Below are 26,300 nucleotides of genomic sequence, written 5' to 3'. Positions count from 1 at the left end.
CACCTACATGGGTGAAGAACCTGGCACGTCACTCTCTTTCTGGTGATCAGGAACCATCTCTATTTTGTCCTCCAATTGAGAGTAGGGAAGGTGGGGCCCACCATTAGCAATTCTTTTAGCAATCCCCAGTTTTGGCATCAGTTGTCAGTCTGCTTTCTATGGTACCTGCATTTCAAATCTGGAAAGCCTTCTGGATTCTGCCTGGCAGGCCTGCTCCCTACCAGCTCCAGAATTCTTGCTGTATTTTTATTCTAGGCTGTGGCTTCACTTCTATACTTCCACCATCTACCCCCTGTCTTCTTGAAGTTTCTTGAAAACCCTTGTCTGTTGATGACCCTCCTCCTATTGCACTATGACATTTTATCATTTATTAGAGCTTAATGGTGTTTGTAAGGAGGTAGGGAGGAGGTAAGACAAGTAAGCAGCCCCCCACGTGGCCTGGGATAGAGCCAGTTGGTTGCAGATGATAAAGCATTAATGGGATTTCATCAGCATCTTCTCAACTAGAATGCACACTTGGAGGGTGACTTTTTTTCCTGATTGGACAGGAGGGCCAAGCTGGACAGTGCAGAATAAGTACCAGGCCAACCAGTGTCTGCAGGTGAAGGGAGCCGTGGGCCTCGGGCCATTAGCCTCTGACCCCCAAGCTGTTCCCCGAAGCTGCCCAGACAGCATCGGCCAGGGCTCTCCCACCTCCATCCTTGGCTCCACCCATCCTCCTTCCTACCCTGTCAGACATCACCTGCGATTCCAGGGAGGAGGGTCTAGGGGTCCAGAGACAGCCCTCAGCTGAGCAGAGAACACAGTCCAGTTCTGACATCAGAGCAGCCGTCCTGGCTGGGGCCTGTGCTGGGGTGGCTGGGGAGCCAGCACTCCCTGCTCTATGTCATGGAATTGCTTTCACGTGGTGTCCTCCAAATACCTTTCATTGTAGTCTCATTGCTCTACATGTGCTGGCTGTAATGGACAGAGTTAGAATAACTGTCTGCCCCAGTCCTGCCTCTAAAGCAGGAGTGAAGCAAACTGCTCAAGGCAATGGGCCCGGCACAACAAAGTCTTTCTAAAGTGATGCACCTTTTTTGGGATCTTGTGATTCAGGGCATGGAGATGAACGGAGGGTCCATTTCCTCTAAGAGTACTTTTCAGCTGTGCAGTTGTCAAGGAGGAGTAGGCGGGCAGGTGGGGTGTGCACAGGGCCCAATTGCAGATTAAATGGCCCCCTGGCTCCTTGGGCCTGCCTGCCATCCCCCAGGCCCACATCTGGCCGGCAGGCCTCGACGTGGGAAGACAGAGGCCCTTCTGAGCGTAAGGACTGGGGGTGGAGGGCGGGCAGGGGTGTTTTCTTTGGCAGGGCAGGCCCAGAGTTTCCACATGGCTGGCTGGGCAGGTGTGGGGCCCCTCCCCATTCTGGGGGTGCAAAGGGTCATAGGAGCCTATGACCCTTCCAGAACATGTGCTCAGGATTCTGGAAAAGTCATCAGGGCCTTGCTAGGCTGAGCTCCCGTTTAAGCCACTTCTGGGCCCCAGGTGCCCCAGTCCCTGCCTTTGCATCCTTGGACACAACATGATGGCTTTTCCTTGTCAAACTTCTAAGTGTGGCAACAAACTCGCTTGGTGTTAATCAAAAGGATTCTGGAACCTTTCACTCCAGGGATTGAATCTAACGCTGATTTTCTTGGGCTTTTCATGCCCAGAGCAGTCAGCCGGCTGCCTGCCTGCCTACCTGCGCGCTGCCTATCTACCCGGGCCAAGGCTGTTCTTTCAATGACAAGGGGGAAACTTGATTACTTCACCATTTTCCCCAATCCCCATCCATTTCATGTTACAGCATCACAAAACAGGGGAGCCTACACATACCCTTTAAACAGGCAAGCAGCTACTTGAGGGTTACAGGCAGACAGAATGCCTGAAAAATGACTGCAATTTGACATCTGTGCCAGGGAATGACTTATAAACTAAGAAATTGAATTTTTTGGACTGTAGGCTCTCTTGGGCTTAAAAAAACTCCACAAAAAACACCAACAACAAAACTTTTCATTTGAGTTTCTAAGCAGAGCTCAGTGCTCACTATCAACTTGGAGTGGCTCTTTTCTTGGCTAAGTATCACAACACCTCCCATATTCGAAGGTCAGTTATTTGGAAACTTCAGCCGTCCAAAACCGAGGCAAGAACCTGGAAATCAGCAGGCTTTCAGTTGCCAGAATCATTGACATGCATTTCATGTACAGAAACTTAGGTACTTTACTCAGCGCACACCCCCTACCCTGGCGCTGTCTCTCAGCGTACTGGCCCCCCTCTTCCACATTTTTTTTTAAACACACAGTTCCAATGAACTTCTATTATCTGGTTTATTAGCCACAGAAGAGTAGGAGGGGCTGCTGCTAGAGGCAGACACATTCAGAACAGAAAGGAGTGACAGCTGATAGCTTCTCAGTGGGACTAGAGGCTCCCAAATGAAAACAAATGCAGAACTAAAAAGCATGGCAGCTCAGGAATTATGACCCCAACATAATAAAACAGGACGAATACGTACACATACACACTTGTGTGCGCACACACACACATACATTTTTTATTAAGACTGGAAAAATATACCATGGTTTGTGCTTCTGACCTCAATTTAGTTAAAAGAATAAAAAATTATACACACATTTATAAAGTCTGGACAAATGCATCAACAGTGTTGGATAAATGAATTCCCACTGGTCTCATTTATCTGGAATAATAAGAGAATGGGGATTTGGAGTATTTTAATATGAAGTTAACGTATAGGTAACATGTATCAGTCTTTCCCCAGTTGTTCCCTGTGCTAAACCAGCCCTGTGAAATGGTTGTCAAAAAAAAGTTCACTGGACACATCAGTTTGGGAAAGGCTGGCTGTTAGATCCTCCTGTTGGCGTTTCATGACGCACGCTAATATTTTGAAGCCTCTATAGTACAGGAACTTTGTTTACCTTTCTATAACCCATTGTATGGATTAGCAATTAGGCACAGCCGGATCTAGGGGCTTGAATGCTGGGATAAGGGCTTGGCCTTTGATATTCTGGCTTTATTTTCTTCTGCCTTGCCTTCTTAGGTAATTTCTAGAAATTCTTTTTGATTTTAGACAGAGAGAAAGGGGAGAGAGGGAAGGAGAAAGGAAGGGAGACAGGGGTAAGGGGAGGGAGGGAGGGAAGGAGAAAGAGAGAGGGAGAGAGAGAGAGAGAGAGAGAGAGAGAGAGAGAACACTGATGTGAGAGAAACATAGATTGGCTGTCTCCTGCACACCTCCTATGAGGATCAAGCCTGCAACCCAGACATGTGCCCTGACTGAGAATGGAACCAGCAACCTTTCAGTGCAGGGAAGACACCCAACCAATGGAGCCATACTGGCCAGGGCTCTAGCAATTTTGAGCTTACAACATCCTTTAAACTAAAGGGCTTCTCCTTTCTAGTGGTTCTAGTGAAATTCCCTTAATTGTGTCTCTTTTGCCTGGACTGATCCCTGCACTGATTATCATGGCCAGGGTGATAGAAAATATGCATCATTCAGGCCGGAATTGGGGCTCCCCCTGGCCAGAGCAGCGTGTGTGTGTGTGTGTGTGGGGTCATGCCTGTGTGAGCTACATGAACTGTAGGGGCTGGGGGTGGAGTGAGTCCCTAAAAGAAAACTGAGGTATAGTTTCCAGGGTAGGGAGGGATGAATGCTGAGCAGGCAGAAACAGCAGTTTCCAACTCTGACAATAGAGCCCTTTTATTGTGTAAAACCTATTGGAACACACATGGAGAAACACTGCCAAGTGCTCGTCATACATTTTTTAAAATAAGTTCAGAATACAATAAAATACACATGCATGTAAACATGTGGTTGGCCCTTTCTTTGATGATTTAGAAACCTCGGTGATCCTGCAGTGCCTCAGTGTTGACTCCGTTGAAATATCCTGGTCACTGGTAGTTGGGATTGTTTGGCTGCTTGATAAATGGGAGGTTAGGACACAGCCAGAGTGCAGGGCCCAGGGAGCCTGGGAAAGCTCACTGACCGGACAGTAGATGCAGTGTATGGTGTAGTGTTCTCTCAAGTCCCGACCACCCCAGTAGATGTCATCTCACTTTATCCACACACAACCCTTTCTCTGTGTTACCTTCCCATCTGGGTGGGGAATTGAGGCTCAGAGAGGTTAAGCAACTTGGCAAATTCTTCACAGGCTTGCTCACGGCCTGCTCTCAGGGAGTTACCTTGAGTATCTTCAGTTCAGCTCAGGAGCAAATGGTCCGTGGCCCTGGCAGCTGCTCTGTGCCCTGGCACTGTGACTGCTGAGCTCCTGCTATGGGACAGAGCTACCTGGACAACTGGAAAACCTCAGCTAAGTCATTGCCTGGCCCTTTCATTATAATTTAAAAAATGATGGTGGATTGGGGGGAAGAAAACAAGCCCATGACACACTTCACCACCCCACTCCTTGCCTTTGATCATTAAACATTTCCTAGAGTTGCTCCCCCGGTAACTAAGTTGTTCACAGCTTGTCTACTATTCTTCCTGGGATTTGTAACGAGGTCACCCCTGGCCATCACACAGACCTGGAGGAGGGCTGTTTATGTCATCGTAAAGGAGGAGGCACGTTTCCCAGGCATGCTTCTGGTCTAAATGATGACTGTTCAACCTCCCAGGCCCTCCGAAGCCTTCTGTTCAAACAAACATTATTTATGTTCGGCAGGAGAACCGTTCCCCACTGTCTGCTTGCTCTACACTTACCTACAACTTCACATTTAATTTCTGTTTACACATATATAAACCATGTCTTTAGGAGCAGCCTGGGAAATCCTTCGTTGAAGATGGATCTCGCCTTTGGAAAACACAGAGGTGAGTGACATCTGTATATTGTGTTATCAGAAGCGTGACACGTGGCTGATTGGGACCAGGTGCTCCACAGAACCCATCTGAGTGAAGTGGTAAATCTCTAGTTGACAGGCAAGGTGACAGCGCAGTTCTTGTCAGCAAAGGCTTGGTTAGCAATATCTTCCCTCCCCCTTAGGGGTGGCGAAAAAACAGTTGAGAACTTTGGGGTGCTATGAATACGAAGCTGAGGTTTGACTAAAGATAACACTTACTGGTCAACCCATATACATTTGACCTGTAAAAGCAGCTCTAAAAGGACAGGATGGATGTGTGTGGGACAAACAACAGTTTTAGGTGAAGCTTAGAAGATTGGTAGAATTCATTGGGTATTTAGTTTTCAACTGTTTACTTCAAGGTTTGCATTAAGATCAATATTTTCTTAGTTGGCAGTCTGGGACCTGGGTAGGGAACCTTCCTTGATTTAACTCACATTCAATGCATTCTGAGTCTGAATCCTGAGGTCTTTAAATCATAGCTGACTCAGTTAATGAGGGACAGAGAGAGACAAAAGCAAGGAGGTGTCACCTTATTTAGTTTCCTAATTTATCCTTTCTTGGGTTAATTCACCAACAGATCAGTTTTCACTGGGTTAGTCTCCAAGAGGGTCATCTTTCTCTCTACCCCACCCCAACCCTAACTCTTACCCTTTGGGGATGAATTTACCTATTTTGGAGAGCCCCACAGGTAGATTACTGAGATCTAACTTGTCTAATTTTAGCTGAGAACCATTAATAAAATTGGATTATTTCCTTTGGGTTTATCTGCAGGATAATACCTGAGGCGAGTGAACAATAGCCTGCTGCCTATGAGAAAATCTACCACAAGGTAAATGAAATATCCTTAATTTTGCTTTTACTTGTTTATTCATGAATGGACATTTCATCAATTTTAAAAGTAACTTAAAGGAAATAGCCCTTATGTGCAGATTTGGGTATCTTTTAAAATATTTTTATTAATTTCAGAGGTAGAGATAGAAACATCAATGATGAGAGAGAATCATTGATTAGCTGCCTCCTGCCGACTGGGGATCGAGCCCACAATCTGGGCATGTGCCCTGACCAGGAATCAAACTGTGACCTGGTTCACAGGTTGACGCTCAACCACTGAGCCACATCTGCCGGGGCATTTGGGTCTTTTGACTTGAGACTAGGCTGTACATTTGGATCATAAGATAATGTCTTGGGAGGTATTTCTGGAAGTTTGTCAGTATTTTGGTGAGTCTTTGATTTAGCCACATGGGCTAAATCTGTTTTCTTCCAAGACACAGAGCTTGGTTTACTAGCTAACGCCTCTGGTGTTTACACTATTGTGCAGTAGTGAACTCTGAATGAATGACTGATGTCCTTCTCAATCAAGAATGAAAACACAGGGGAATCTTCCGGTGTTGACCATGGGAAGTAATGATATTTCTGCCAGCCTATCCTTCATCTCCCCTTCTCTCTGAGTAACTTGGGTGGTGATAATAGCAATTAGCATTCAGTGAGTGCATCAATGATACACCAGGCACCCTCATATTTCCTCGACATGAAGTAACTAATTGTTTTCTCATCACAACCCTATCCTATGAGGTATCCTCTTTTGAAAGGTGAAGAAGTTGAGGCATAAAAGAGCTTGGATGATGGCTGCCTATTCTGGTCTTAGTGGACTCACAGATTTCTTGGGCTCATCTTGCCAAAGTCCTGGAAACATCTGAGGCCAAGCAGGGGACTGTAGTGTGAGGAGTTACAACCCCAAGACTGGCCTGTGGTTAACATCCCAAACTTTTACACTGTGGTTGGTGGCATCTTGGAAGGTATGTCTCCTTTACTCCCTGCTGTGCTCTGTGATTTTGGCTGGAAAATTTTCCATGTGCTCTACTCAAGCCCTTTCCATGGTTTAGCCTTCCTGGGTTTTTGCTCTGGCATCTGACTCATCCGCCCTCTCCTGGAGTTTCTGTAGCGCATTGTTTGGTTGCTGGTATGTATTTATAGTTCTAGCATTGGCAAAATCTAACATGCCTTAGGAAATGATTGGAATTTCAAGACGAGCTTTCTGGTGTATTTTTATGCTGCTCAGCAGAGTGTGATGCACTGAAGTCAGTGCTGGCAAACGGGCTGGAGGTTGGCTTTCTGTCTGGGGCGGCTCGCAGAGCTCCATGCATGGCCAGTGTCTGGGCCTGGGGACGCGCCGACGTCCCCCAGAGCCTGTTCATGAAGAGCTTGGTAATATGCTGTTTTGTTTTGACACTTTCCACAATAGCTTTATTTAAAAAGAGGAGCTAGGAGCCCCAAAATGCCACAGTTGATTTTAGGGGACGATAAAATAACCCCCGTAAAATGTGCTATTGTCATCTCTAGCAACCTCCAAGCAGGAAGGAGGAATGGGGCACACGCCAGGGTGGCCACGCATGGTCGGCGCTCACACGGAGGAGCTGGAGACAGCACAGTGGGTAAGAGCGAGGCTCTGGCTAAAAAGCCAGACTACTGACGTTTGGAGCGGTTCCACCAGCTGGATGACCTTGGGCTTCTCATACGTTAATGGAGATAATTATAGGGTTGATGTGAGGATTAACTGTGGCAGGATCTAGAAATGTTAGCCCCTGCCAATAGTATACACGCACAACTTCAGCATGCGGTTACTCCACACTGCACACGGCACATAAGCCTGGCCCGGAGTGAGGCTCCTCCCGCACCCAGGCCTGCACCTACCCACACATGCCTGTGCTTCTTCTCTTCCCAAAGGTACTGCGGCTCCCGTCTTCCCACTCTATAGGACTGGAAATAAGACGATTGTCAAGGGCAGCACTGAGACTGAATATGGGCACATCCACAGCCATAGCCCCTCTGGCTTCATTTACAGAACTGGCCCTCCCAGGCCTGGGCCCCCAACACCCCCTGTGAAGCTGAAAACTGCAATTCTCCCTCTTTAGCCAGACACATATTAAGTGTCCCAGAACCACCCTCGCCCCGACACAACACAAGATGGGAGGGCTGAGCTTAAGAGAGACTCAGACGACACGATTTAAATAAATAAGCTGTATTATCTGTACAAAAAATATAAATACAGTTTTGTGTTTTAGAGGAGGAAGTGCCTCCTTCCACATTATTCAGCAGCCCTAATAATCTTGGGGCGCTGCTGAGTCACAATTCACAGAACAAACAATAAATGAACATTCATGTCATGCAAGGGGCACACGGTTTCCTACCCCGAACCCAGGCCCTCCAAGCTGGCTCTGCAACCCATTTCAGAGGTTCCAGCCTGACACGGGGGAGCTGAGGACACCTGCTGTGTAGGAAATGTGAATATTGGCCCGTGGTTTTCAAAAGCTATTGAACTAGAAATAACCAGCCACATTAGCAGTAGGATAGAATTTGTCTTCTTCACCCCACGTGTTAACTATTGTGTCACAAATGAATTCTCTCTCACTGCCCCATCATCCCATGTTAGTTTTTACAATGTCTTCTGTACACAGAGAATGGATCCAGAGTTAAACATCAGGTTCTATTAAAAAGAGGAACAATACAATAATCACCAGAGTTTACAGAAACACAACTGCAAGAAGTTACTAAAAAGTCCCCCAAATACTTGGTTTTCTGGATGACAATGTACAATTATTAATATTGCACTTTTTTTTATACAAGAAATCCTAATAAATATTCACAAAAGATATACAGACATAGAAAACATTCTCTTTTATTTTAAATAAACATTACACTGATTTTTAGTAACATGATTTCTTAGAGCCCATTTTTGTGGTGAGGAGGAAGGAAACCCACCTAACTGTCCACAGCTCGCCTGGGGAGGACACAGGGTAACGTCGTCTCCCCTCCAATTCCCTTGCAGGCTGGAAAACACAGCCCTGATGTCAGCGGAGGCCCCGAGGGAGTGGTGCTTTCTCTGAAGGTGAGTGACTGTCGCCGCCCTGCCATGACGACTAAACTGTGGCCACTCGGGGAAATGGCCAAAATCATGCGTCCAAAGCCGCTTGCTGAATAAGCAATTAGCCCAATCACCAAAACTGGCATATGTGGACTCCTGGTAGTTCACTGTGTGTGGGGAATGGGTTCAAAGTCTTGGAGGACAGTCTTGGAAGCTTTAGTTATCTTTTGGCTTTGCCATTGCACCCCACACTCCGCCCCAACCTGCTCTATAGACAGGAGGGAACTCTCACTGTGGTCTGGGCAGGGCTCCCACAAGCCTACCGTCCCCCCCACCCCCGGACAGCTCTGGAATGAAGTGGCTGCTATGTCCTGCTGGCTGCTCTCGGGCAAATTGATGATAATGAATTGGTTTTTGAAAATTGACTCTAGTCCCTGGCTCTTAAGTGGGGCAGCAAAGGCCATACATGCTCAGATGCCCCTGGCTCACATCAGCAGTGAGTTCCAGGCTGGGGGACTCCGGACTTAGATAGAGATGCCAGGGATGGTTTTGCTGCGGGTGTACAGGCAGAAAGTTCTCTGAGACAGCGTGGGGAGAGAGCCTCCCCTCCACCCCATAGAGGGCATTTCTCATACCAAAGCCTGAGCCATGAGGGCAGCAGAGCTCTGAGCGGCCCCTCCTCTGAGCCTGCCGGGGTCCCATGCCCAGGGGGTTCAGAGCCCCTCTGGGAGCCGCCTGGCTACTCACTCCTCCCCTGTCTCCCTCTAGTCTCCCCTGAGGAACATGCGCAGGCTTTCTTGCTTCTGGCCCTCTACTCCCTCTTTCTGCACTGTGTCCTTTAGGCCTACTTGGACTGTCTCCTCCTTTTCCCCTACATGTCCATGTTTTGAGTTCTTGTTGCTGTGCCCTCCACCTCCCCTCCCAGCAGAAGAACTAAGTTCTGGGCTGCTTCTGCCTCAGCATGGTGCCCCCCTCGCCCTTTCTGAGGCCTAGGGACAGAGGCAGCGGAGGAGACAGGAACAGCGCGCTCCTGCATTAACAGTGCGTGGGAAAGACCCAGTCGGTGTCCAAAGTTGGGACCAATGCTTCACAAACCATCTGGGACCTACCCACCTGCCTCCTGGGAGCTCTGGCTCCACGCTGTCCCGAGGGGCTGTCCCTGTCTCTTCCCAGGTCTCTTTAGGACCCAGGTGTGGGAGGGAGCCAGCTTTGCACGGGAGCTCCCACTGTCTGGCCCGGTCTGCTCTGCAACCTCCTTTAGACCTCTGTCCTGTCTGTTCCCAACATTCTGTCCTCCATCGAACTGAAAGAGAAGGCATGCTGAGGTCCTCAAGTCTGGGGTAGGGGGTGGGCAGTGGGGGTTGGATGGGGGTGTGCGTGGTTGGGGGCAGGGAGGGGGAAATAAATAAAACGAAGAAAGCTTAAGTTCTGTCCAAGGTGGTTGCGTGAGTCCTTGGTGCAGCCAGGGTCGGTCTTCCCTAGGCCCTCTCTTCACGCTTTGCCACAAGTTCCACAGCAGCGAGACTTGAACTGGCTGAGTTGGCAGAGTTTCAGCTGTTTCACCTTCTCGCAGTACCTGGTGGTATCACTGCACTCCACTGGGAAAGGGGGTGGGGGCAGAAAGGAAACGTGAAACAGAGATTAACGGCTCTGGCCAACTGGGTGTTTCCTGGGGTCTGCCGTGGGCACCAGACTCCTGTGCTGGAGGGGACACTGCTGTCCCGTGAGCTCAGCCACCACCCCTCCTGCCCCTGGCTGCCAACACGGGGCCTTTCTGAGAGCCCCCCCTTCCTGCCGGTGCCTGTGGGCTTCCTGTCTTTGGCCCGCCTCACCTCCCAGGCAAGCTTGCTGTCTCCCATGGTATTTTAGTATTTTAGTAAGTGACTCTCCTTCTTGAGATGGGTTCCAGAAGGACTACATTTTGTTCCACTGCAAGGTGGCATGTGAGTGAGGCCCTAGTTGATGGCCTCACCCCCCTAGCAGCTTTGTCTTGGCATATTCTCCACCTATGCCTCTCTACTTCTCATCAGCAGGCCTTGCCGGACACCATGACCTTCTGGTTCAGTACTGGCACAGACTGCAAGTTCTTCAGCACTGGTGCCGATTTGGGTTGTGGACATCCCGGATTGACCTAGTCTGAACTCCTTTCACTGAACACCGGTCCTCTGTGTGGTGAGCTCCTACCACCAAGATGGGTCAGCCCCACCCTCCCCAGTGTAGAGAAAGCTACCAGGACTGAAGGTAAGGGGACTGTTGGCCTCCAGGTCTCCTGCCTCCGCGCTGGGAATCGGATGCCCAGGGAGTCCCTGTTGGAAGGAAATGTCACTGCACCAGGTAAGTTTCCTAGTCTTTGCCTCACGCTTTGTCGTCTTCCCTGTGGGGGAAACACCTCCAATTTGTTTTGGGTCCAGAGGAATAAAAAATAGATCCCCACCCAACAGGAATACAAATGCTGGTGTTGGGCTGAGGAAGACCAGACCTGCAGAAGGAGGGAGTGAATGAGTGTCAGATGCCTGGGCAGGGCTCAGTGTGGTCGGTGCCCTGGGGCAGGGGAGGAGGGAGGCGGTCAGTAGAGCCTTGTTCTGTGAGAAGCAGAGCCGTGATGGGCACCGGGCCTGCTGAGCGGAGGCACTCTGCGTGCTGCTTTAGTGTGCACAGTGCTTTCTCCTTAGTAGCCCTCCTCCAAGACCACAGTTCAGTTGTCCCCTGCGCACCTGCCAAATGACTGCAAGTGAGCTGGAGGCTGATTTCATCTGGCACTTGGCTCTTTCAGGGCCGGGATGGAGCCCTGAGGGCACACATCCTTGCACACACCCATGAACCCCTCTGAAAATACCTAACTCTAGCCCCAGCTCACAGTCCTTGGGAAGCCTGATCCAGTGCCCTGTGCTCAGGCTTGGGCCCGGGGACTGCCCTCTGCACCCGGTGCCCTGCGGGGAGTTTGGGGAAGGCTCTTTGGGATTGGAACATACTGTTTTCACATGGGGTGATGTTGCAGCGCTGCCAGTTGGCGGGCCGGGGCCCCCAGGAGCACAGGTGCTCAGGCACCGCCTTGTTGGTGTGAGCGTGCACACACTCCACACGCCGGGACTGGAAGCCGTAGTTGCCGCAGGTTGCTGTGCACAGGGTCCACAGGCTGACCCTCCAGTGTACGCTGCAGGCTTCTGACCAGCAGTTCTGGGTGCTCACGGGTCTGCAGGAGGAGGAGGGCAGGGTTAGGCTCTGCCTCTGTGGGGGCTGGAGCTGGATGCAGGGTGGGGACAGATGTGACAATAACACTGCAAACCCAAGGATGTTGGGCAATGAAGAGCTTCCAGTGCTACCAGACCTGGGCTCTGATCTCTGCTCTGTTACTGAAAGGCTCTAAGACAGTGGTTCTCAACCTTCCTAATGCCGCGACCCTTTAATACAGTTCCTCATGTTGTGGTGACTCCCCAATTTCATTGTTACAAATTGAACATAATTGAAGCATAGTGATTAATCACAAAAACAATATGTAATTATATATGTGTTTTCCGATGGTCTTAGGCGACCCCTGTGAAAGGGTCGTTTGACCCCCAAAGGGGTCGCGACCCACAGGTTGAGAACCGCTGCTCTAAGATTTCAGAAGTCCACCTCCTCTAACTGGGACTTTGCTCATCTCTACAATGCCTGCCTCACTGCAGGACCTGAGAGTGGGCTCAACCCAGGGTGCAGGTTTGCAGAGGCAGAGCCTGGAGCCAGCCTTAGGGGCCTTATGTGGGGATAGTGAGCCATCACCCCAGGGGGACACCTAAAGGAGGTATGACAGGAAATGGGGGCTGGATAGGGATGACAGGACAAAGGCTCTCATGTCAGCATAACTTCTAGAGGGAGGTCAACAAGAGTGAGGGGGGCTGCTGGAGCCCTTAAGATCTGGTGACCACTTTGTGGACTTCACCTCCTGCCCACCCTGGGGCTAGTCAGGTCTCTTGTGGTTTCAGGCTTTCCTCAGAGGAACCTACACATCTTCATCTCTGAGAAAGGAGTGCCCAGCCTGGCCCATTCAGTAAACACAAGGCCACCAATTGAGGTGAAAGGGCAGGGTATGTGACCCCTGGGAGATTAGAGGAGAAACATTCATTCACCACCATCTTTCTGTGCTATTGACACAGGGGCTGGGGCAAGGAGGCCCATGGTTTTCTCTTACCTCGGAAGGGCACTGCACTGCTCTGACGGTAAGGTGACGCCGTCCAGTGTCTGGCAGAAGACTTGTCTGTGTTGCACAGCTAGGTGAGGCCCAATGCAAGGCCCGTTGCACTGGTAAGCAGAGAAAGGTGACATATACATATAATGTTAGGCAAGCCAGCGGGGAGGCTGCAGTATTCAGGCTGCATGGGACACATGTGCAGGGTCAGATCATTCATCTTGCCCCTCTTTGGGCCAACTGAAGGGTGTTCACTGGCATGTTTTTGTGTGCCACAGTGGAAGGGTTAGCTTTCCTGTGGTCTGTGAGCACTCTGCTAGCAAATGGCCAATGGTAGTTGTAGAGCCAATCAGAGAATGCCAACCCCTCCCAGATTAAACAGGTGAAGGATTTCTTGGCCTAAGGGGCCAGGAATGTGTTGGTAACCTTTAGAGGTGAAGACCTTAAGAAAAGCCCCTCAGTCCCACCTTGAGTCCTGAGAATTACTTGATTTATTGTTTTCTTGCTAAATTCACCCAAGTAACCAAGTCTATGAGTTCTTTCTTTCCTTTGGCTTCATTTTCTCCAGCCTAAACCCAGGATGGCTGAACAAAAGCAGACTTAGGTATGTACAACTAGTCCCTGCTTATATTCTCTTGATGATATGTGCTCATGGAGATGGTTAAGCTTTTCCTAGAGTTGGCAGAGCCAGAGTCTAGCACAGTAAATGCCCGTAACAATGGTGTCTGTAAAGTACAAAAGCAGCAGGCCTTAGCTGACATCTGCTATTTGAGTAAGAGGCCAGATATCCCTTAGAGGTCACTTTAGAACCAAAGTCCTTAACTCGGGGGTCTTTGGACTTCCTAGGGGACCCCAGGAGAGCTGTTAACCTTTAAAATTATAAACAGAAATCTTGTGTTTATTGACATTTTTCTAGCAAGAGGTTCTAGCTTTTATCAGATGCTCAAAGGATTTCAGAGGAATGTTGTGCACCGGGCCTCTAGTATAGACATAATTTGTTAAAATTTATGATTTTATTTATATAATTCAATGACATTAGTACATTCATGTTGTTGTACACCATTAACATTATTCATCTCTAGAACTTAATCATCCTGAACTCCCCGGCTGTGGTATCCATTATTCTACTTCCTGTTTCTATGACTTTACTCCAGGTACCTCATTTAAGTGAAATCATGCAGTGTATGTTCTTTTGTGCCCGGCTTCTTTAACTTAAATGTTTTCAAGGTTCATCCATGTTTTAGCATGTAGAATTTCTCTTTTTAAGGCTGGATAACATACCATTGTAAGTATACACCACATTTTGTTTATCCTTGTATCTGCTAACAAACATATGGGTTGTTTTTATTTTTATAGCTATTGTGAATAATGCTATCATGAATATTAGTGTACAAATATCTGTTCAAATTCCTGCTTTCAGTTCTTCTGAGTATCTAGCTAGAAGTGGAATTGCTGGATCATAAGGTAATTCTGTGTTTACTTTTTTGAGGAACCTCCATACTGTTTTCCACAAGCAATTATTCCATTTCATATTTCCATCAACAGTGCATAAGGGTTCCAGTTTTTCTATATCTTGGTCAACATTTGTTATTTTCTTTTTTTTAAAATAACAATCCTAATGGATAAGTAGTATCTCATTGTGGTTTTGATTTGCATTTCCCTAATTACTAGTGATGTTCAATATCTTTTCATTTGTGTGTTGGTCATTTATACATATTCTTTAGAGAAATATCTACCAGTATTCAAGGCTTTGTGTTTTGTTGTTGACTTATAGTCCTCTTCTATATATTCAGGATATTAATCCTTTATCACATTTATGATTTACAAATATAGTTGACCCTGGAACAACACAAGTTTGAATTGTGTTGGTCCATTTATATGCGGATTTTTTCAATAAATACTATACTGTTTTTCATCCATGGTTGAGAGTTCATGGGTGTGGAGGGCTTACTGTATGCACTGATCTATGCCATTTTATATAGGGGACTTGAGCATCTGTAGATTTTGGTATCCTCAGGGTTGGGGCAGTCCTGGAACCAATACCCTGTGGATACTGAGGAATAACTTAAGTTTTTGGGGAGTCAAAAGTTATAAACAGATTTTTGACCATGTGGCAGTGGACACCCCTAACCCTGATGTTATTCAAGGGTCAACTGAATTTTCTCCCATTCTGTGTGTTGCCTTTTTACTCTGTTGATAGTGTCCTTTAGTGAAGAAAAGCTTTTACATTTGATGATATCCAGTTTGCCAAATCTTTCTTTTTTTGCCTTTGATATTAGTGTCATATTCAAGAAATCATTGCCAAATGCATTATTATGAAGATTCTCCCCTCCCTGTTTTTCTTCTAAGGGTTTTATACTTTTAACTCTTAGATTCATTTTGTGTTAATTTTTGTATATGGTATAAGGTAAGGATCCAACTTCATTCTCTTGCACGAGCCTGTACAATTTTCCTAGCACCATTTGTTGCAAAGACTGTCCTTTCTACATTGAATGATCTTGACACACTTCATTTGACCACATACAGGTATGCTAGAGTTTATTTCTGGGCTTTCTATTTTATTCCATTCTGTTGGTCTATATGTCTGTGTTTGTATGCCAGCCCTATACTGTTTTGATTACTGAAACTGTGTGTAGTAATCAGGAATTGTGAAATCTTCAACTTGTTCTGGCCATTTGAGATCCCATGTGAATTATAGGATTTTTCTATTTCTGCAATTCAAGTCATTGGGATTTTGATAGGAATTGAATTAAATCTGTAAATCAATTTGAGCAGTATTGAAATCTTAAGTTTTCTAATCTATGAACACAAGATGTCTTTTTGCCTCCTTGGTTAAGTTTATTCCTAAGTATTATTTCTGGTACTATTACAAATTGAATTGTTTAAATAGCTCTAAGATTTTTTTAGGCTTTTATATATGAGATCATGTCATCTATGAACAGAGATAATTTTATTTCTTCCTGTCCAACTTGGATGGCTTGACTTTTTTCTTTTTCTTGCCTAATACTCTGAACTTCCAATGCTATCTATGTTGAATGGAAGTAGCAGACATTGAACCCTTCTGGGACTCCCACAATGTGTATATTGGTACCATTTTCTTCATTCAGCTCCTTAGACTTGTTAATTTTAATAATACTTTTTTCAGGTTTGCTAATTGTTTCTTCTGCCTACTTAAACCTGCTGTTGAAAATTTTCAATACAGATATTGTATTTTTCAGATCCAAAATTTCTGTCTGTTATAATTTTTCAAGTTATAATTGACATACAATATTATATTAATTTCAGGTCTACAACATAGTGATTCAACATTTATAGTCCTGACAATGTTATCACCAGAATAAGTCTAGTAACCATCTATCACCATACAAAGTTATTAAAATATTGACTATTTTTATTATACTATATCCCCATGACTTAAAAAATACGTGGAGGTTTGTACCTTTTATCCCCCACTCCCTTCCCTCTGGAAACCATCAGTTTGTTCTCTGTCTCTAGGGGTCTGTTTCTCTTTTGTTGCATTTGTTTTTAAAGATTCCACATATAAGTGACATTAGATGGTATTTGTCTTATTTAACTTAGTGTAACACCTTTTAGGTCCATCCATGTTTCAAATGGCAAGATTCCATTTTTTATGGCTGAATAATATATATATATAAAATCTTCATTCATTCATCTGTTGATGAACACTTAGGTTTATTCGATATCTTGGTTATTGTAAATAATGCTGCAATGAACATAGGGGTGCATATTTGTTTTTGAGTTAGTGTTTTCGTTTTTGTTTTTTTTTTTCCAGATAAATATCCTGAAGTGGAATTGCTGAGTCCTATGGTCATTCTATTTTTACTGTTCTCCATAATGGCTGTATCAATTTACAATGCCACTAGCTACGCAAAAAAGGGTTCCCTCTTCTCCACATCCTCACCAACACATGTTATTTGCTGACTTTTTGGTAGCAGTCATTCTTACAGGTGTGAGGTTCTCAATGTGATTTTGATTTGCATTTCCCTGATGATTTGTGATACTGAGCATTTTTTTCATGTTTGTTGGCCATCTGTATATGTTCTTTGGAGAAATGGCAGGTGCTCTGCCCATTTTAAAATTTATTGATTGTTGTTCTGATGTTGAATTGTGTGAATTATTTTTGCTATTAATCTTATGGGATAGATCATTGGCAAATATCTTCTCCCAATCAGTAGGTTGTCTTTTCTTTTCAGTTTGATGTATACCCATTAGTTGTTTTTTCTTTTGTTGTCCTTACCTGAGAAGATATCTGCCTATGATATCAGGCCTTACATAGAAGTCCTAATGCACTTTGAGTTTATTTTTGCTTGTATCTGTCCAGTTTTCCCAACATCATTTATTGAAGAGGCTGTCATTTCCCCACTGTATATTCCTTCCAATGTCATAGATTGACTAAGTGTGGGTTAATTTCTGGGCTTTTATTATGTTCCATTGATGTATGTGTCTGTTTTTATGCAGGACCATACTTCTTTGATTAATATAGTATAGTTTGAAACAGGGAATGTGATGCCACCAGATTTTTTATCCTTTCTTATATTGCTCTGGCTATTTGGGGAAGTTTGTGATTCCATATAAATTTTAGGAATGTTTGTTCTGGTTTTCTGAAAAATACCATTGGAATGTTCTAATTTTGTTCACATATAGTTTTTCTGATTTCCTTCAGTTTTTTAAAACTGTGTTTTTTCTTTAGCTTCTTGAGTGTATTGAAGACAGTTGTTTTAAGCTCTTTGTCTAATACATCTGATGCACTGTTTCTTCAGGGGTGGTTTCTGCCACTTCATTTTCTTCTTTGAATGGACCATGTTTTCCTGTTTCTTTATGTGGCATATGATTTATACTGAAATTGGGTTTTGAGGACACAGTCATCTCTCCATCTTTGCACATTCTCTTTACTGATTAGCTGGATGTTCTTTGAGCCTAGGGATCAGCCTTAGGTGAAAGCTTCAGGTCTTTTATGAGCATATGTCTTACACCTATGCCTGCATGTGGCTTTCTCAACTCCCCTGTACACATGGCTTACTTGCCAGAGTCTCATTCCAGGTTTTTCTAATGTCTATTGTATGTCTCCATCTGTAATCTCTTGCCCCAGGTGCCTACAGGTTTGTAGTCCCCCTGAAGCTTTCACAAGTAGTGGTTGCCACTTGAGATCTGAGTTAGATGAAACAGAGATCAGTCCTTCAGGCAGCCACCTGACAGATTAGCATATTGCAAATAGGATCTTCTCTGCTGCCTACAGATTAAAGGAGGGAAATGGGCTGCTGCCTCTAGGCCAAGTCTGTGCGATGCTGGTTGGGGTGAAAAGGATGAGTGAAAATAACATAATAGTTCCCACAGTTTTAAAGGTGTGTATTTTTTATTGGGTGTTTGCTGTAAACTTTGTTTTTCAGAGATTCTATTAGGGTAGTTCATCCAGTTTCTGGTTGTTTTTGATGTTTCCATGGGGAAATGAGAAGTTAGAGCTTCATAGTCTGCTATTTTGCTGATATCCTTTGACCACAATTGGGAATATAATCCCAGCAGCTCTATTTCCTCCAGTGGATTGACTTTAGTGCCAATTGCCACGCTGAAATTGCCTGTCCATCATGTTCCACTTGGTACTGACCGATACTCTATTTTCTTTGTAAGTTTCCCCCTAATCATTAGGTTATCTTCCACCCCCCTTGTTCCCCCCCCCCAACCTCCTGCAGCTTAATTAGTGTCCCTGAGGGTTCCATTTTGTGCCTTTTCTTCATCTCATGTTTTCCCTTGGGTTATCCTATCCATGACTCCTAGCTATCACCTGTCTATTGATGACTTTCAAATTGATAGTGTTTAGCATGGCTTTAAGTCCTGGCTCTATATAGCCAACTGCTTAATAAACATATCCAAAACAAACTTTCTGTCACCCCAAATTACCATTTTTTTTGCCTGTATTCTTAAGTCATTCAATCCATAAACCTGAGAGTCATTTTAGCTTCCTCCTTGTCTCTCATCTCTGATATCTAAGAGGTCACTGAAGCCATGTGAATCACACTTTTATAGGATTTCTTCCCCATTTCCATTGCCCAATGCCTTCATTCTGATCAGCAAATTTCTCATCTAGAATGGATTTCTCTTTCACTTTCCAATTCACTTATCATGCCACAGAATAATCTTTTCAAAGTGTAACTCTGTTCATGACATTCCTATTTAAAAATCTTTCTAGGTGCCCCCATACCTCACTGCTAACAAACTCCGTGTACAGTATAGCATACCAGACTCTTCATGATTTTGCACCTGTTTTCCAACCACATTTCTACCTCTCATTGAATTCTCCTGCAAACATTCCAGGGCTGCTTTTGCCTTCATTCCTTTTCCCCACCCAAGATAGTTGTCTCATAAATGTATGTTGGGTTAAAAGAAGAAAGTTGAATTACTACATGAAGACAGATTGTTTGAGCTGAGAAAGTAGTCTTATTTCTACTTAGACTAAAATAAGCATGGTTTTCATAGACTTCAAAGAGGTAGGCAAATGAAGGAGCAGATATTTACATGACATTATTCCAAAAGGACTTTCTTATCAGAAACTATTACTGTTTTCATTCTCACAGGATAGAATGCAGAAGATTGAGGGGCATCTATAGTTTGTAGCACATCCCAACAATACCAACAATAGAAAATTTTCAACAGGATTGTGAGATCAAGCAATTCCCTGTATTGCCTCAAGCCTTGCTACTACTTAAAATATGATCCTTGGACCAGTAGCATTGGCATCACCTGAGAGCTCTTGGAAATTCAGCAGATAAACACAGTGAGAAAATATAAGAAAGTACCAAATAGAAGTCACAGAACTTGTACTGAAAAATACCCTAGAGGGGTTTGGGGTTCAGTGAATCCAAAAACAGGGCAGTGGAACTCACCCAATCAGAGCAGCAAATAGAAGAAACAATGAAAACAAGTGAAGATACCTGAGGAGACTTAGGAGACAACATCAAGCAGGCCAACAATCACAGAAGGAGAAGAAAGAAAGGGGTTGAAAACTTCCCTAACCTGGGGAAAGAAACAGACATCTCCATCTAGAAAGCACAGGGAATTCCAAGGAAGGTGAAACCATACTAATTTACAATTTTAATTAAATGTCAAAAGTTAAAGTCACAGACAAAATTTTAAAAGCAACTTATGTCTAAGGGATAATGTTGCCCCACCCCAAGACCATTAGCATTCAGGATCAAAGAAGAATGTTTTCCACACAAAATTTAAAGGAGTTTATCATTATCAAATTAGCCTTATAAGAAATGTTAAAGGGACTTTTTTAAGGTGAAAGGAAAGGGTGCTAATTAGTAGTAAGAAAAACATATGAAAGTATAAATGTCACAGATAAAGGTAAATAAATAGAAAAGATAGTGGATTAATCAGTCATAATGCTAGTATGAAGGTTAAAAGTAGTAAATATAACTACAATAATTAAAGGATTCGTAAGATAAAAAAATGTTAAAAATGTGTGGGAAGAGTAAAAATGTTGATTGCATTCCAAATTCTAACTTATCAACTTTAAAATAGACTGTTCTAAATATGTTATTATATGTAAGTCTCATGGTAACCACAAATCAAATACCTATAATAGTTACACAAACTATAAAGAGAAAGGAATCTAAGTATACCACTAAATAAAGTCATCAGACCACAAGAGAACAGAGCAAGGGAAGAAAGAAACAGAACTACAAAACGGCAAATTCTCCACTCAAAAGAGTGGTGGAATGGCTATGGTGCCTATAGGAAACTCACTTCAGATGTAAGGACATAGAATGAAAGTGAAAGGATGGGAAAAGGTATTCTATATAAATACTAAGAGAAAGTAAGAGTTTCTACACCTTTATCAGATAAAATAGACTTTAAAACACACACTGTACTAAGAGATTAGGAAGGACATTACATAATATCGCAAATATGAACAGACTCAAAGGGAGAAAAGGACAGCATTATAATAACGCTAGGGAAATTTAATAAGCTACTTATATCAATGGGTAGATGAGACAGAAAATTAATTAGAATAGATTGGCCTTAAATGATACATTAGACCAGATGGACTTACCAAAATATATACAAAACAGTCTACACTTTCTTCTCAAGTTCACATGGAACATTCTTCAGAATCAATCATATATGAGGCCACAAAACGTCTTAATAAATTTAAGAAGACTGAAATAATATCAGTTATCTTTTCTGACCACAATGGTATGAAACTAGAAATGAATTACAAGGAGAAACCTGGAAAATTCACAAATATGTGGAGATTAAATAAATGACATGCTATTGGACAACCAATGGGTAAAAAAAACCCACCTTGAGATACATGAAAATGGAAATATATAATAAAGCTTACGGGATACAGTAAAAGAAATTCTAAGAGGAAAAAGGTCATAGGAAAAAATGGGCAGCGGACCTGAATAGACATTTTTTCCAAAGAGGACAAACAGATGGCCAAGAGACCTTTGAAAAAATGCTCAACGTCACTAATCATCAGAGATGCAAATTAAAATGACAATGAGATACTACCTAACCAGAATGACAGTAAATCAATAAACAACAGTACTGGTGAAGATGTGGAGAAAAAGGAACCCTAGTACAAAGCTGGTGAGAATGCAGACTGGTGCAGCCACTATGGAAAACTGTGGAGTTTCCTCAAAAAATTAAAAATGGAACTGCCAGTTGAGCCAGTGATCCACTTCTAGGAATATATCCTAAGAATTCCAAAATACAAACCAGAAAGAATATATAGAGAACTATTTACAATATCTAAGATCTGGAAACAGCTCAAGTGCCCATCAGTAGATCAGTGCATAAAAAAGCTATCATACATTTACACAATGGAATACTTATACTTATTATGCAGCTGTAAAAAGGAAGGATCTTTGGAGAGTATTATACAAAGCAAAATAAGCCAGTCAGAGAAAGATAAATATCACATGACCTCGATTACATGTGAAAACTGATGAATAAAATAGAACCAGAAGCATAGAAACATGGAACAGACAGACGAATCTCAAGGGGGTGGTGGTGGTGGGAAGAGATTAACCAAAGAATTTATATGCATATACATTGTCCCTAGACACAGACAATAGGGTGGTGAAGTCCTGGGGTGGAAGTGGGCAATGGGGGATATCTGTAATATTCTCAACAATAAAGATAAATAAGGGCATCTGAATAAAGTAGGGATTATTGTTAAAAAAGAAACCCGAGCCAGACGGCGTGGCTCAGTGGGTGCATGTCGACCTATGAACCAGGAAGTCATGGTTCATTCCCAGTCAGGAGATATGCCCGGGTTGCAGAAGGCAGCCAAACATCTCATCATTGATGTTTCTATCTTTCTCTCCCTTCCTTTCTGAAATCAATAAAAATATATATTAAAAAAATAAGAAAAATATCAATCAATCCAACTTTATAGCGTAATGAACTATATAAAAAGAACAAATGAAGCTCAAAGTATAAGGAAGGAAATAAAGATTAGAGCAGAAATGAATGAAACAGAGACTAAAAAGACAATTGAAAAGAGAAACAAAATTGACAAACCTTTAGCTAGACTCACAAAAAAAGAACTCAAATAAAATCAAATGAAAGGAGATGTTACAACTGATACCAAAGAAATACAAAGAATCACAAGAAACTACTATGTACCATTATATGCCAACAAATGAGACAACCTAGAAGAAATGGATAAATTCTTAGAAACATACAACCTGTCAAGATTGAATCATGAATAGAAAATTGGAATAGACTGATTACTATTAAGGAGATTGAATCAGTAATGCAAAACCTCTCAACAAACAAAAGTACAGGACCAGATGGTTTTACTGGGAATTCAACCACCAAATATTTTAAAAGAATTAATACCAATCATTCTCTAATGCTTCCAAACTCAGACATAGACACCACAAGAAAATACAATTTACAGGCAAATATCTTCAACAATACATTAAAAGGATCATACATCATACCAAGTGGGAATTATTCCAGGGATGCAAGGATGGTTTAACATCCATATATCTATCAATGTGATAATTACATTAACAAAATGAAGGATAAAATAGATGCAGAAAAAGTATGACAAAATTCAACATAATAAAGGCCATATATGACAAGCCCATAGCTAACATCATACTCAAGATTGAAAAGCTGAAAGCTTTTTCTGTAAAACCAGGAATCAGATGAGGATGCCCACTCTCACCACTTACAATTGCATCAAAAAGGATAAAATACCTAGGCATAAACTTAAAGGGGTGAAAAATGTGTTTTCTGAAAACTATAAGACATTAACGAAATTAATGGAAGAAAACACAAATAAATGGAAAGATATTACATGCTCATGTATTTGAAGAATTAATATTGTTAAAATAAAATGTACTATTACAAAGCAATCTATAGATTTAATGCAATCCCTATCAAAATTTCAATGTCATTTTTCAAAGAAATAGAACAGTGATGGCGAACCTATGACACGCGTGTCAGAGGTGACACGCGAACTCATTTATTTGATTTTTGTTAAATGGCATTTAAATATATAAAATAAATATCAAAAATATAAGTCTTTGTTTTACTATGGTTTCAAATATCAAAAAATTTCTATATGTGACATGGCACCAGAGTTAAGTTAGGGTTTTTCAAAATGCTGACATGCCGAGCTCAAAAGGTTTGCCATCACTGAAATAGAACAAACAATCCTAAATTTTTATGGAACTACAAAAGACCCAAATAACAAAGCAATCTTGAAAAAAAAAAAAAAAGCTAGAGTAATCATACTCTTTGATTTAAAAATATATTACAACAAACCTATAGTAGTCAACAAAGTATGGTGCGGGCATAAAAGCAGACACAAAATAGAGAGTCAGAGGGTCCAGAAATACACCCACACAACTATTGTTAATTACAACAAAGGAGCCAAGAATGTACATGGGGAAATGACAGTTTCTTCAATAAATGGTGCTGGGAAAACTGGACAGCCACATGCAAAGGAATGGAGCCGGACCACTAACTTACATAAGACACAAATTAACTCAAAATGGGTAAAAGACTTGAACGTAAGGCCTGAAATCATATCTCCTAAAGATCAGTCTTAGCAATGATTTTTTGCATCTGACACCCAAAGTAAAGGCAACAAAAGGAAAAAATAAACAAGTGAGATTACATAAAACTAAAAAGCTTCTGCACAGAAAAGGAAACCATTAAAAATACAACCTAATCAATAGGGGAAAATAATTTGCAAATCATATATATGATAAGGGGTTAATATCATATATGTATAACTCATACAACTCAATGGCAAAGAACCCAAAGAAAATCAATTTATAAAGGGATAGAGAATCTGAATAGGTATTTCTTTAAAAGAACTTACGGATGCCCAACAGGTACATGAAATGGTGCTCAACATCACCAAATAATCAGGGAAATGCAAATCAAATCCACCCTGAACTATCACCTCACACCAGGTGGAATGTCTTATCAAAATGATGAGATAAGTGTTGGTGAGGATGTGGAAAAAGAGAACCCTTGTGCACTGTTGGTGGGCTTGTAAATTGGTGCCACTACTATAGAGAGCAGTTTGGAGGTTTCTCAAAAAAATTAAAAATAGAACTACTATGTGATCCAGCAGTTCCACTTCTGGGTATTTATCTGAAAACACTAACTCAAAAAGATATATGCCACCCCATGTTCATTGTAGCATTATTTACAATAGCCACGTCATGGAAACAAGCTAAGTGTCCATCAGTGGATTAGTGGATAAAGAAAATGACACACACACACACACACACACACACACACACACACACACAGAGGAATATTACTCAGCCATTAAAGAAAAAGACATTTTGCCATTTGTAACAACACGTATGGATCTTGAGGGAATTATGCTAAGTGAAATTAGCCAGACAAAGAAAAGACAAATATTGCACAATCTCACTTATATGTGGAATCTCAGAAAACCTCGAAAAACAGGTTGGTGGTTTCCAGAGGTGGGGGTGGGCAGTATCAGTGAAGGGGGTCAAAAGTTACAAACTTCCAGTAAGAAAATAAAGTCATGGAGATGTCATGTACAGCTTGGTGACTATAGTTAATAATAATACTGTATTGTATATTCTATGCTTAGAATAGATCTTAAAAGTTCTCAGAAGAAATATTTACAACTATGTATGGTGACAGATGTTAACTAGATTTATTGTGGCGATCATTTCACAATGTATACAAATATGGAATCATTATTGTTGTACACCTGAGATTAATATAATGTTATATGTCAATTATACCTTAATAAAAAAATCAGCATCCAAAGCTTTACTTCAGATCTGCTATATCAGAATTAGCAATTTTAACAGCATTCACAGGTGATTTACATTAAAGCCTGAGACATTATTTGCCTAGAGGGTTTTAGAAGAAATAATAAGGGGGTGAGAGTATTTGATGGGAAAGACCTATTTTTCTCTCTTTTAGGAAAAATAATTACTGAGAATGATCAATGTGCACTGTATGTCCCCTTGATTGACCTCAATGATATAATACAGAAATTTCTCCCATGTGTAGCCAGATCTGTTCCCAATTGTCATTTCACAAGCTGCCAATAAGTGGAGAGCCTAAAAGCAGAGCTGCCTTGGGCTGAATGAGAGCTATCAGAAGTGGACTCTTCCAGGTAAGAGAAAGATGATATCCCCCAGGCGTCGGAGCAAGGGGGAGCTCATGCCTCTTTGATTATGAAGCACATACATTAGGTCACTGGAAGTAAGTGGGGGTTGGTAGAGGTGCCAAAAAGGAGCGTCTGGTCGAATGTGTTGACTGGCCAGCATGAACATTGTCCCCTGACTCACCTGGGACACAAATGACTTATGTGTTACAAGTAAATTCTGTGGCCACATTTCCCCAAATAACATCTGATTTCATTAGAGATGGCACAGTGTATTAACCAGATAGGAAATTCCAAGTGATTGTTCTCCAGAGAACACACCTTGGGGTTGGGGGGAGGGTGGGATATGAACGCAGCAATGTGTGGATAGCCAGTTCCAATGAGTTTTGAGTTGCTAACTGGCCAAAAGCATCTAGTCGCATTAGTTCATACAATAACAAAAAGAATTAAGAGCTTGTGGTTGTTTTGGGTTGGCCAAGCTGTTGTTCAGACAACAGCCACTCAGAAACTAAGCCTGATCAATCAGAAGGATCAGGCTACCAAGTAGCCCCAGCCCCCGATAAAGCACAGTAGTTGTTACCACACAGCTGATTATCAGCCCTGGAAGACAGCTCTTAGATGCTCAGTAGGTCTCCAAATCAGTTGTGAACACAGTACTCACATTCTACCAGGTTGAAGATGGAGGCTTAAGTGGACACTGAGCTCGCTCCCTCCTAAGAGCAGATAGAATGTACAACTGTCCCTATAGCACT

The 26,300-nt window shown here is 42.8% G+C and overlaps 1 protein-coding gene across 1 annotated transcript in view; it reads right to left on the bottom strand.

Annotated features, from left to right (window-relative positions):
• Positions 1-7,875: 7,875 nt before the first annotated feature.
• The window catches only part of ADAMTSL1 (ADAMTS like 1), an 876,403-nt gene continuing 857,978 nt past the window's right edge, over positions 7,876-26,300 (bottom strand). The window contains exons 30-32 of the mRNA XM_070429962.1: positions 12,903-13,012; positions 11,707-11,927; positions 7,876-10,332 (exon numbers count right to left, since the gene is read on the bottom strand). Coding sequence (XP_070286063.1) covers positions 10,226-10,332; positions 11,707-11,927; positions 12,903-13,012 — 438 coding nt within the window. The 3' untranslated portion in view covers positions 7,876-10,225. The remainder of the gene's footprint in view (positions 10,333-11,706; positions 11,928-12,902; positions 13,013-26,300) is intronic.

Source organism: Myotis yumanensis, unplaced genomic scaffold (assembly GCF_028538775.1).
Source record: "Myotis yumanensis isolate MYYU_CA2020_CCGP unplaced genomic scaffold, mMyoYum1.0.hap1 SCAF_12, whole genome shotgun sequence".
In the NCBI taxonomy this organism is placed as follows: Eukaryota; Metazoa; Chordata; class Mammalia; order Chiroptera; family Vespertilionidae; genus Myotis; species Myotis yumanensis.
This window is presented reverse-complemented; position numbering and strand designations above follow the sequence as displayed.